Below are 13281 nucleotides of genomic sequence, written 5' to 3'. Positions count from 1 at the left end.
GAAGCTGCAACTGTTGGTTAGCACGCTGACGACCTTCTCGCTGGGCTTTCCACTGCAAATCCAGTGGGAACTGGCACTAAAGGCCAGCATGGAAATGTGAAGAAAAGGTGCTTCCAGAAATGCCACTGGGGCAAAACCTCCCCTGGCAGTTTGTAAACACCCGTCAGGCCAGGTCACCGCTTCTTGGCCGCTTCTGTTTGTCTTCTGCCACGCTAACTCCTGCAGAGCCGCGTTTTGGTTTAGTTTGAAACCCAACCTGGTACATGGTGCTGCCTGGTGCCTTTGCTGCGCGATTTGTTCAACATATCCTGACAATTTTAATCCTCACGCCGTGCTTTCTGATTACTCTTTGTCCAAGCAGGTCAAGTTCGAGCACTGTCCCATTGAGCATGGTGGAGCAACACATTTATTATGTTACGTGCCAGCAAGTCGACTGCTTTTTTTCCCCTTTTTTTAGCTCATGACTTTGCCTAGCATCTCCCCTTCATAGGGCAGAGAGAAAACAAGAAATAATCGTGTGGTTTTGATGACTATTCTTTTTAGACGGTGTCTGCAGGACCATGGCGTGATCCCAGCGCTATCACAAGTACTGTGCTTAAAGATCTGACTTCTTCTAGGAAGTTTGTTCTGGATCTGACTGAAAAGGATGACAATAAAACGCATACAAATTTTCCTCTTCAGCTTCTTTATTGCACGCCGTTCCACTGGTTTTACGCAGAAGAGCTTTCTGCAGGTTAAGGGATTGATCTTGCAAAGCAGAGAGCCTTCTCTCGTCCAGCAGCGCACATACTCAACGATGAATATGAGAAATATCTCATTAGCTTCAGGGAGGTTATCTGCTAGACCTGAGGAGGTCTGACCAAAGTAAGGAATACAGGTGTTGCAAAAGCTTAAAATTTGTGTTTGCCAATAATCGCTGGCCACTCCGTACTGCTAAGTCCTCATTTTTGCTGTTGTTTCTCTAAGGAATTAAGTAACTCCTTACGTGCCAGTGTCGATGTTTTTGGCCCTCACCAAAACTTTTGAACCAGCTGATCTCTTTTAGATAGACAAAGGGACAGAGGTCTTAAAGGTATTAATTTCCTGTGAATTTTTGAAAAAAAAAGATGAAAGGGAGGCAGCATGCCATTATGTCTGTAGTGTATAGACAACTCTATCATCCCAAACCAGAAAATTTACCTGTCATTATGGAATTGTTCACTTTATTCCATCAGGAGCTATTCAGAATATGAATACCCCAATCATCAGGGAAATTTTGACTCAGAGTTTATACTTTATTAAACCTCGAGACACAGAGCCAGAAGAAATCAAGCTCATAGAAATGTCGTCTTCTTTTTTTTACCATGTTTGAAGTCCTCATGCGTGTTTTTGATGCACCTTTAGATTCAATTTCTGATTTTTTTAAACCAACATCATAAAGCTCCTAGCACATTTTTTTGAGGGGCTGTGTGTCTTGCAGGAGTTTAATTATTCAGTCTTCTGGAAAGGTTTACATTTTACTTTTCTGATCACAGTGTAAATACATCAGAAATTAAATAGTCATCGCATAATTCAGTCCTGTCTGTGAAAACCTAACAAAAGAGCCTTTTCCTTTAACAGAAAAAAGAGTGACTGTCATACTGTAATAGCTTAAAATACACCGGAGATAATGTTTTTAAAGAATAAGAAAGATGTGTTCTAATGACCAGTGATGGCTCTAAAGTATTGCAAGAGCTTGGTTCAAAGCCCCTTGAAATGAATAGCAGTCCTTCCGCGGACATTACTAATCTTTGAATCGGGCTCATTAATGTATTGCAGATATCACATGCCTAGCTGCCAAAAAGCTGAAAAAATTAGAATGTAGTCATAAAAATAGACATCAAATACATTTCTCTTCTGGGAATTAATACAGAAGTGAAGTATTTCTACTAGTGGTCACTAGTGCTTTATTACGGCTATTTTCTCACTGTTTTTAAAGGAATTAACAGGGCGAGCAGTTCATCTCGTCCAGAGCTCTGCCTCCAGCAACGGCCAGTCTCTAATGCCACAGAGACGGGGAAATGCTCGAATTGCTGTAATAGTTTTTGCTCTGGCACTGTAAATCAGTCCTTTCCGGGATGTGCCGTGCCGATGGAGAGGAGGAAGGGTGGGAGGGGAAACAGAGATATTCAGGCAAGACTTTCCCATCTTTAGCTTCTCGGTGATTGATTACAGATCGATACTTTGTACTCTCTGGCTTTTATAGCTCATTAACAGTGAAGGGTGTCGAGGTATAAATTTGTTATATGGCTTGCCGAGAACTAGGGGATGTCTAGAAGCAGACGCCCATAAATGTTCGCTGGGGGATGTAAAGGAGACACGACCCAGTTGACCAATTCGAATCCTAGGTGGAGAAAGAACACTTCGGTTCTTCGCCTGCGGACCTCGAAGTACGGTACAAAAACATGAGCGCGCGTGGGCATGTGCGTCTAGATGTAAGAGGAGGAGAGGGAGAGGAGACGGTGACGGTGGCTTCGGTCCTGCGTGGAGCTGAGAAGAAGCCAGTACGACGGATCCGGTTTTTTTCCCCCAGCCCTCGGGATCGTTCGCAGGTTGCCTACCTACCCCAGCCCCCCCTGCCCACCCAGCAAGTGTTATCGAACGCCCTTGCGATGGGAAAACGCAACGTCAGCTCCCAGCCCCGGCCGCGGGGAGCCCCGGCTGTGTCTCTTTAAGGACCCCAGCGAGTCGTGATGCGGCCGTTCGTCTCGCTAACCCCCCCCCCCCCGCCCCGAGTCCAGTTAAGAAACGGGCAGCTGTCTCTTTAAGTGTGATTTCCTTCTATTGTATTTGAATCGTGATCAGGAAAAAGGAAATGAAACCAGAGACCCGGGGCCGAGCCACGGAGTAATCATAATATTACTACGAGTAGGAGCGATGCCCATCGCCCCACCGGGCTCCGGAGCGGGTGCGGAGCCGCCCGGGCGAAGAGCCTGAGCGGAGCCCGCCGAGCTCCGGGCTGAGGCAGCGGTGGCAGCCGCCGTCCCCGGTTCCCCCCCCCTTCCCCGTTCCCCATCGCCGCAACCGGAGCCGGAACCGGGATCGGGTTCGGGATCGGGGTCGGAGCGGCGGGATCTGCCCCGGCGAGCGGTTCGGCGGAGGATGGGAGGTTAGAGCCCGGCGGGGGCGGGGGGGAGGAGGCAGCCCCAGCCCCATCTTTTTTTTTTTTTCTTTCTTTTTTTTTTTTTTTTTTTTCTTTCTTTCTCTCTCTTTGGTCTTGCAGGAGGAAATCCTGTGAATGTCATTGGGGGGCGGAGGGGGAACTCAGCCGGTGAAAAGGCTTCCAGAGCAGACAGCCTCTGCGGGGGCAGCGGGGGCAGAGCCCACCACAGGCACGCTACAAAGGAGCAGACCCTGCCAATGTCATCGGCCATCGAGAGGAAAAGCCTCGATCCTTCCGAGTAAGTGCCCTCTTTTTTTTTTTTTTTTTTCCCCTCCCCAAAACCCCTCTTTCCCCATCACCCTTCCCACGGCCGCTCATCCCCAGCGCGGAGCCGCTTGCCCGGCATTGTGTGCCCGGCAGCCCCCTGCCCAGCAGCCGGGAGAGGACTGGGGGGGTCTCGGCAGCAGCCCCCCCCCCATACACCCCCGGTTCTTCTTCTTCTCCCCCCCCTCCAGCCCAGCCCGGCCGTGCCGAGCCGTACCGGGTTGCCCCAGCTTCCCCCCCCCTGCTGCTGGACGCCCACCCCGGGGGGGGCTGGTGGTGGGGTTGGGGGGTGATGAGAGCTCCCCAAGTTATGGGAAAAGACCAGCCGGGAGCAGTAGAGAAGAGGCAAATACCCCCCCATCACCCCCTCCCAAACCGGAGAGGGAATTTTCCAGCCGTTCAGCCGAGCCAGAGGTGCTGGGAAAGGCTCGGGGAGAGGGAGAGCATCCCCCTTCCCAAATCGGAGGGTGTTTTTCATTTGGAGGGACCCTCTCGGCCCCATCTTTGATCTGCCCAAGTCGCTGTAGCCGATTATAGTGAAAGGTCAGAGCTGTTATCTGTGGGTGCCCAACTTCCACATTTTCATAATGCAACTTTCAAGAGCTTGTATAAACTGCTTCGGTGGGGGCAGGGTGTTCTGCCAAGGGCATGGAGAAAGACTTGATCGACGGTGTGTGGAAGGGGAGAATTTCCCTCCGTGGGTTTCCCACTCGGGGAAGGGACCGGCTCTCGTGTCCCCATCCAGGCTTTCGGGCTGTGCTCTGCGGCCGTCCCGTCCCTCCGCCGGCGAGAGCCTTGGTCCCTCGGCATAAACCCAGAGTCATTTCAGCGCTGTGCATGCTAAGAACTGCAGTTATGCTTGTCTGGGATCACGATAAGAGAGAAGAAGAAGAAAAAATTATAAAATCTCCGTTTTCAGATAACGCTTAAAACATTGCTCTTAGTAAACTTGAGTCATTTGCGGTTTGTTTCCTGTGAGATACTCAAAATGCCATTGCTTGAAGCCTGGAGTGAACACACGGGAACTGTTTCTTTTGGGGATTAAATCAGTTCCTCCTGTGTCACACCTGATGTTTTATATGTTACATTTTCTCTTATTTTATCTTTTTTTTTAAGAAACGATAATCCAAGCTCCTAGGTATATGACGTCCAGGTTTCAGCTACAAAGTTCTCGTAACCTTTATTTATTTACCTACCTTGTGTTCTAGGGACCTAAGTGCTAGCTTAGAAATCTATGGACATCAAAAAGCTAATGTGTAAACCAGCAATTCTGTTCTGCGTAAACATCCGCCAGGCCGTTCCGGAGTTTAGGGCTTTCAGAGAAACCTGGCTCGCGATTCCTGAACGCTCTTAAGATGAGATATTTTGGGGTACATCTGAAGTTTCAAATAATGGATAATAAAGGATAATAGTGTGCATTTCCTTCTATTGGAAGGCTCTCAGAACTTGTCAGAGTGGAGCCCACATGTTAGGAAAGGGAGTATGGGGCCCAAAAGAATAAACTTGGAAAAAACTAGGGCCTCATCACATACAGAGTTCCCCATGATTTTAACAAAAACTCACAAGACGGAGGGCTGGTAGGAGAGGGATGTCAGGACACAACTTGCGGAGCACAGCGGTTTAAACTTAGAAGAGTGAAAACCAGAACAGAATATAATCAGATAACATCTTAGGGCTCAGCTTGCCTAAATAAAAACTGCAGAATCAGTTTCTCAGCACAGAAGTTCTTGACCAGTGGTCATTTCTCCCTGCTGAAGAAAGTAATTTTTGCCCAGAAAACTGCTGACCCAGTAAATAAGCAGTAGTAATATAATTTTTTCCTGTTGCCTGCTGGAAACTGGGAGCAGCCTGAGCCTCCTCCATCAGCGTGGGTCTCCTCTGCCCCCACCAGACTAAGGGAGGACAGACCGGCGACAGAAACAAAGCTCTGAGGGACTCTGGGCTAGAGCAAAAACCCAATAAATAACGTATGAAAAAATTTGGGGCTCCCCTCTAGCAGATATTGAGAACCCGGGTCATCATCCAGGGAAGCATAAATGTGCAAACATACGCCTTCCTTGTCACTAGCCACAGGTTTAAAATTAAGCAAGTGCTTAAAGGATTGATCCAATAGTTTTTTTATTAACTTCCCTGGGGTTGGCATGAGGCCCTCAGTGGCAGCACCAGCTCGCTGCAAACTTTGCAGAACTGAGCTCAGGCACCTTTCTTTTAATTTTTTTTTGCTGCTCTTTTTTTTTTTTTTTCAGAACTTGTGAAATTACACAAAAAGGCAAAGAAGAGAATTCCTTAAGAAAGTAGCTTTGAAGAAAATTCTTGCTTTATCCCCAGGTGTTACCAGAACCATCCTAGATTTCAGAGCTTTTTAAAAAGGGAGAGAAATAAGGTGCATGAATAGTCAGTGCTAATATCGCAGTAAAGATTTGTGCCTCTTTTCACGCAGGGATGTGTAAATCCCAAATAATTGTTTGAGCTATGTTGGCATAGACGTACCCCAGGGGATTCATGTCCTTAGCTGAAGGAAAAAATAGCAGTCCTGCAGTTAAATGAGGTAAAATTCTGTCTGCCTCAAAAACAGCAGCAAAACTTAAACCAGTTGGGCAACAGTCTCATCTGTTGTATTTATTCATTTCATGCTGTTCAGAGAAATGACATCCCCAGACTTAGTCTTCAAATTTACATTTCCCAACGGAAAGTTGACTGCATGTAAAATCCCTGAGGTGCCTTTTCTAGTCCTTTAGCCCTTGGGGAGACAGAAATTCCCTTTGCTTCCAGCGGCACTGCAGCCAAAGCTTGCAAGCTCAGGTTTACAATATGGGCTCATATATTTCTGGGTTCATGCACAGATGCTTTATGGTACTGCTGGGGTTCCTCAGTAATTTATAGGTAAATCCAGAGATTATCTGTGTTGACTAGGTCACTTACAGTTGTTTATAGGTACATCTTTACAATCTTGTTGGGAAAAATAGAGCTTTTTTTTTTTAATGGAAAGGAAAGCATTGCTAGGTGTTGTGGACAGACCGGGATTGTTTGAAAATGTGAAGAATATAGTAAGAAGTTCATGGTTGTTGGCATTCATCAGTCTGCACAGGCATAACCAGCCTTTCTATGAAATGGTGAATCTAGGCAGCTTTTTGATGGCACTTTTGAAAAAGTACAATCTTTAATTACGGAAGAATCATGTTATGGGCAAGGTATTTCTTTTATAAGAACTGCATGGATTGAGACACATGACTGAGCAATTCATGTTCTGTCCAGTAGAAGAAAAAGGATGTATCTACACAGACACCAATGTCCTAGTAAAGTAGGATATGCCTCTACAGTAATGAATACACGCAAGTGATACAGAGATTGTCACGTTTATGCATTATTCTTTGAAGAAAAATTTAAAACACTAGTTAGCAAATTTTTGGATATTAACTCCTTACATTTTAAGCTGTTCTGTTTTTTTAAAAAGCAAAAGAAGATTGAAGTCCTGCTCCCTCTCATGTCAGAAGGGGATAAATCGTTTCTGCTGCTGGGAGAAAAAAATGAGGATGTAATCCCTGTTCTAACTTGACCAACCCTGTGTTTTGTTTTGTTTTTCCTTCTCCTTCTTCTCACGCGGATGCTTTCAGGGTACCTTTTCCTTCTCCAACGCTTCTCTCCTTCCCTCAGGGAGCCAGTGGATGAAGTCCTCCAAATTCCCCCTTCGCTGCTGACATGCGGCGGTTGCCAGCAGAGCATCGGGGACCGCTATTTCCTGAAGGCCATCGATCAGTACTGGCACGAAGACTGCCTCAGCTGCGACCTGTGCGGCTGCAGGCTGGGAGAAGTGGGGAGACGGCTGTACTACAAACTGGGCAGAAAGCTCTGCAGAAGGGACTATCTCAGGTACACAGCCCACTCCTTCCACCCTCGCTCCCCTTCTTCTGGCCTTTCAGCTTCGCTTTAGCCATTTCATGAGTACAGCTAGTGAGCAAAGATCCGTAAAGGATTCATTTTTGGTTGCTCTTAAACAGAAAGCCTGGCAGCAGTCACAGCTGTAACAAGGCACCGTTTGCAGGCTCAGGTTTAGGATATGGGCTCACATATTCTGGGGGTTTGTGCACAGGTGCTTTACGGGACTGCTGGGGTTCTTCAGTAAGTTATAGGTAAATCCAGAGGTTATCTGTGTTGATCAGGTCACTTACAGTTGTTTATAGGTTAAATCTTAAAAATCTTGTTGGGAAAAAAAGCACATTTTGTTATGAAAATGAAAGCATTGCTACATGCGGTGGACAAAAGAGAATTATCTGAAAATGTGAAGAATATAGTAAGAACTCCTAGGACTTTGGGGTTGTTGGCATTCGTCAGTCCGCATGGACATAACCCGATAGTTCCAGGCGAACCGTGCAGTGTCAGCGCGGGATTCTGGCAAGGAGAAATTGGGAAAAGGTGATGAATTTCAGCAAGCTCCCCCTGAGCTGACAATGAACCGGTTCCCCCGAATGGTTTTAAGAAGTTCTGTGCTTCTCCAAGCATTGCCTTGGAGCTGAAAGGTATATAAAACCAGGTGCCAAGATCAGCGACTGATGAAAGATCATTTAGTTCTCTCATTTAAGAACACGGTATCCAAGGTAACTGAATTCAATTCATTTTCCTGATGCGGTAATATCAGCTCTGTAAGAGATGCTTGATTCCACTAGCCAGCAGGGCTGCTGTACCTGCTTGGTGTCTGAAGTCACTGCCTTTTATACTCGGATTGATCTCTGCCTTTTTCTGCATCGCTGGTAAAGTTATCTGGGACACTTCAAGCAGAAAGACGCAATGTACTGTGTGTTTATTGCAAAGCTACAGCCAGTACAGGAAAGTTTGATCGCACTAATTTGGATCCAGGGGATTTTTCGCATTCTTACACCTGGTCCTGAATAGACAAGAATTTGCACATTGTGCTGAATCAGGTCCTACAAATACACTCGTTACAGCTATTTTCATTAACGCCTCTCTGCCTGTTTTGCCAAAATTTTTAAGTAGGAGGATTAAATTGAGATGAAGATATTTCACAAAAATTGATAACAAAGGATCGTTACGTTCTTGATTACAATTAAAGTGGATTGATCTTTGCTGTGCTGGTTGTGTACCATTTCTTCTAATGGATCCCTAATGTGTCAGGAGGTCTGTGGAACAGATTAATGGTATTTGGTATTTTTTCAGCTACTTTACTGAGGCCTAATTTACCTGCCAATAACAACTAAACCAAACTCTCAGTGGAGTTCCTAATTATGGTGTCCCTGAGCTGTACTGATGGGAATTTTGCTAAGCAGAAGCTAAGAACTGAGTTCTGCTAATGGGACCGCTTGTAAATGTTCTGCATACGTGACAGTCCAGCAGCGATCCAGTAATTACACTTTCCAAATACTTTTCATCTTAAAATGGAAGCAACAGAAAGTGTGGTGATACAGTTAATGTATTTTCTCGCAATGAAATTCAACGTTTTCATTTATTTAATAATGCAGCATATAGTATCTTCCCTTGTTAATGAAAAATTTGGCAACCTTTGTGTAACCTTAGTATTACTTTCGTTGGGCAGAAGTAAACACTGACATCTCCTGGCAGACAAAAGAAATGATGTCTTTTCCCCTTAAAGATCTCTCTTAATTTAGTAAGCATCCTTTTTCCAGTTCAGAAGATGATATGAAGCAGGCACAGCACACATAAGAGAAGTGTTGGAGGTGGAAAAACTCTCTTTCCAGAATTAGTATGGAAACTTAGAAGTCTAACTCAATAGGTGTATACATTGAACAAGTAGTACGTAGCATTTCTCCCCTCTTTTAAGAAAAAAAAAAAAATCATGTTTATTTATTAATGATTTGACTTACAGTCTCTGTAGCCAGCAGACTGCATGAAAGGCTGGCGTTCACACATAGCTAAGTACGTCTCACTGCTCCAGCTGAATGGTAGTGCGTGCTGTGGGGGGAATACATATCCAGTGCATTCATTAGAGGCTCCTTTTAATAGACAATACCATCATGATCTCAGTAGGGTTTCTCAGTGTGGCTTAAAGAGCGGTCCACATCATAAAATTCTTTGGGCTAGCGTAACTATCTAGAAAGTCTTAGCCTGTATCCTTCGGAAACCCAGCAGGAGTGACTTCATGGGTATAGAAATATTTGGGTTTGAAAGATTCTCCAATGTGGAGGCAACGATGAGAGACAGGGGAGTCTTAGACCATGGCTTGTGTCAACTCCTTTCTGTAAACTGCAACAGCAACAGCTGAAGATAGGCAAAATTTATCAACGGAAAGGTAATTTCTATCGATCACAAAAGTGGAAGTATTAGCATGGCACAACTTTACGCTACGATCTGGGGAACCTTTACTCCTCATGAAGCTGCTCAGCAATTCGGGCTAAGGTCATTGATCAGAGAAGTCAATTATATTGAAAAAGGGTGAGGACCTTGGACTTTCTACTCCAGTTTTTGATATTGCAAGGTTGAGAGTTCTGCTCGGCAGCTTTCCACGTGACCTCTATCTAACTTGGCAGTACTGTGACTAATGGATCAAGGCACTGATGTTGTGTTCTTGTTTTGATTTGGTTTTTCCCAGCTCCCCAGCAAAGGAACTCCACTTACTTCTCTTGCTGTTGTTGTTTTAGGCTTTTTGGCCAAGATGGCCTCTGCGCCTCCTGCGACAAGCGAATCCGGGCTTACGAGATGACCATGCGGGTGAAGGACAAAGTGTACCACCTCGAATGCTTCAAATGTGCTGCCTGCCAGAAACATTTCTGTGTTGGGGACAGATACCTCCTCATCAACTCGGACATAGTGTGTGAACAGGACATCTACGAGTGGACTAAGATAAATGGAATGATCTAGCAAAGACATGCCTCATAGCCTAGAAAAGACATCTCACGGGTGACACCGATGCATAGCTGCAGTGAGGAGATCATCACTTGAGCTATGGGCTTTGTCTAAAAGGGGGGGAAATACCACAGAGTCGGCCCTTTGCAGGCAGTGCTACGTAGAATCTAAACTACATATAGGTGAAGAAGGGAGACCAAAGCAATAGTAGCTAGACTGACTTCTGTTAACAAAGGTATACGGACAATAACTGACATCAGACATGTAGGCGAGAGTTGGGGAACAAACGCAATGCGATAACAAATTCTCGTAACTGGAAAAAGAGTAGGGACTTCTGTAAAGAGATGTTATGACTTTGTCACCTGCAGACTAGGATTGTGCAATTGAATTTTCTTTTCGTCTTGTTTTAGTTACTGAGTTTAGACGACAGCTCCTAATGTAGACATGAGGAAGGACACTGAAAGAAATGGGCCATCGCTTACGTGGTCATTCTATATGGCCTTACACTTTGCGTAGGAGAGAAAGTGGGAAGAGGGTGGGGGTTATTTTTGCATGGATTTTTTTTTTCTTTGAGAATGAACAGTGCATCCTCTAGTCCCAAACTCTTCTTAAAAAAAATCCTGCTGAATAGTGGTTTTTGGGCACTGCTGTTTCAAGATGAGATGTTCCACAGATCATTTCTATACAAATATAAATCTAAAGAGTTGTTCAACTATTTTATTAACTTAGATTATATCGATAAAATATTTGTTGTGTGTAGTAAGACTCTGCAGCTTTAATAAAAATAACAGAAGATTTGAGCGTTGTTATTTCTTTTCTTTGGAGTTGGGCTGGATTTTCTGTTTGTACTATTTATTTTATTTTTTTGTAGCAGGGTTTCCACACTTTGTCTTCGGCTGATGCCTGCTCGATCCACTTAAGGTTGCGTTTCAAAGCAGTTATGTGAGAACACTGAGGTCTCGGTAAGCCTTCCAGAGTTCTTCGCACTAAGGAGAAATTAGATAGTGTTGGGTGACACTGAGGCTCTTTGGTGTTTATGAGGATGTTTTGAGGCTGGTGGTCCACAGAGAAATACATTTGAGTGTTACTTTGCAACAAAGACAGAAGCTACCTGATCTCAGAGGAGTCCATGTAAGATTAGGGTCTCTTAGAAAGGTACCTCGTCCTGATTTTGCTCTGGGTTACTGAATCCAGTACAGTATCACTACAGCAAATCAATACTTGATAGTCTTTAGAAAGAATTAAGTTCAGAGCCTTTCCTGCAAAGACTGTTGTCACTTGCTTCTTAAGCAAAAGGAAGTTTATTAGCATTATAGTAATACGAAGAACATGAGAAGTACACCTCATCAGGCGAAAGTGGACATTCGCTACCTTACTCCCATGGAGACAAGTAGTGGATGTTCGGGTAAGCAGGGAGTGATGTCCGTGTGAAGCCTTTCCAGCTTGCAGGGAAGTCCCGTGATCTTCGTGGGAGCTCACCTTCAGAGCCCTCCGCTGAGCACTGACCCACAGACCCATTCTGTGTGAGTTTGCCTAGTCCCTTTTTTTGACTCTTTGGCCTCCATAAAGTCCCAAAGCAGTGATTTTCACCGTTTAATTCTATGCTGTGTTTGTTTCAAAACCTGTTGCCTGATAACTTCATTGGTTGACCACCGTGTTGTGAGAGAGAATGAATAGTCATCTCCTATCGCCTTTTTTCCACTGTTCTTGAATTTAAAGACCTGTATCATATTCCCTCCAACTTATTTTTTCTGAGATGAATAGTCTAAGTTCCTTCTTGCATGAAAGCTGTTTCACGCCTCTGATAATCTCTGTTTCTCATCTCTGTATGGTTTCTGGTTCTACATTACCATTTTCAAGAGCGTCACTAGAACAACACATTGTGTTCAAATGTACTAAAAAAATAAAGCTTATAACACAGTTGAACAAGTCTGACAGTGCACTCAGAAGACATTTGGCGTGCCCATTCACCCCATCAGTACTTACATGTAAGGAATAGCACCTAAGCATATGGATCTCTATTTGTCTGATTATTTTCAATAAACTAAGGGATCTCTCATCCAAGTGGCAGTACTGACCAATGACAACATTTTGCATTTTACAGTGGATATTCTGAGAGCTCTTCTTTCTTTTCTTGCTTTTGTTGTCACAATTAGCGTTGGGGACAAAGCCTTTAAATCTTATTACCAGTGAAATTGGAAAGTATACATAATGAGATCATGCTTGAAAAGTATAGTTTGAGGGCTCTGTGATTTAGCTCTTCTCAAGTGATATGCTGACCTCTGGAGGCCACAGGCAGCTGGTTATAATTATAATTCTTAGCCTAAAATGTATCCCTGTCAGCACAAGCAAGAAAGCTATGTACCCAGGGAAAATACAGCTATCGTCTCCACCTTCAGTGGCTCCTTGCAAATACTCAGTCGAGGTAGAAACGAAGTCTCAATATCCCTGTTAGTTGACACAGCTTGGTGGATGTACCCAGGATGCTAATGCAGGGCGGAGGTGTGCAACCGGTCTTCAGGTCGGGGTGTGGGAGCACATCCATACATGCACCACCAGATGAGGTAGTACCAACAGCTTGGCGGCAGACGCCTTTAAAGCTTTCCAGGTCATCGTGCCCTGCCACGTCATTGTGATGTCCCTCTCAGAGCCCCTTCTCTTTCACCCCCTCTCTTTTCCCCCAAAAAATATACCTCGATAGCATTATTGTACAAGCAGGGCAGAGGAGTGCTTATGGCTTCCTGAGCACCTACTACTTCACGGCAAGAAAATTTTGCAGGTGATGGCAATCAGCTATAAAACTGATTTTTCTGTAATCACGTGCTAATGGTGGAGACGAACAGGTATCAGAGGGAGCGTCGTACGCCAGGGAGAGCGGGACTCGGCTCCATCCCATGGTGCTGCCAGGCAAAGGGTCTCCCAACAAAGACCACGTGTTTCAGATCACAGGTAACCATCTGCTGATAGTCCTGACTATTCCAGGGGTAGTGGGAGATAAAATGAGCTTCCCTCTGACAAAG

General features: G+C 44.9%; 1 protein-coding gene across 1 annotated transcript; it reads left to right on the top strand.

Annotated features, from left to right (window-relative positions):
* Positions 1 to 2846: 2846 nt before the first annotated feature.
* LMO2 (LIM domain only 2) lies at positions 2847 to 11056 on the top strand. The gene is made up of 4 exons (XM_075048311.1): positions 2847 to 3127; positions 3242 to 3419; positions 7100 to 7315; positions 10057 to 11056. The coding sequence occupies exons 1-4, from the start codon at positions 3121 to 3123 to the stop codon at positions 10274 to 10276; spliced, it is 621 nt and encodes a 206-aa protein (XP_074904412.1). The 5' UTR covers positions 2847 to 3120; the 3' UTR covers positions 10277 to 11056.
* Positions 11057 to 13281: the final 2225 nt, after the last annotated feature.

Source organism: Buteo buteo, chromosome 16 (assembly GCF_964188355.1).
Source record: "Buteo buteo chromosome 16, bButBut1.hap1.1, whole genome shotgun sequence".
NCBI lineage: Eukaryota > Metazoa > Chordata > Aves > Accipitriformes > Accipitridae > Buteo > Buteo buteo.
The sequence above is the reverse complement of the archived record's forward strand: the minus strand, read 5'-3'. Positions and strand labels throughout refer to the sequence as shown.

Bases quoted from the DNA above. Each gene is read 5' to 3' on its own strand.
- LMO2 (XM_075048311.1), top strand. The intron at 3,420-7,099 runs GTAAGTGCCCTC...TCCTTCCCTCAG, and splicing joins AAAAGCCTCGATCCTTCCGA to GGAGCCAGTGGATGAAGTCC. The intron at 7,316-10,056 runs GTACACAGCCCA...TTGTTGTTTTAG, and splicing joins TGCAGAAGGGACTATCTCAG to GCTTTTTGGCCAAGATGGCC.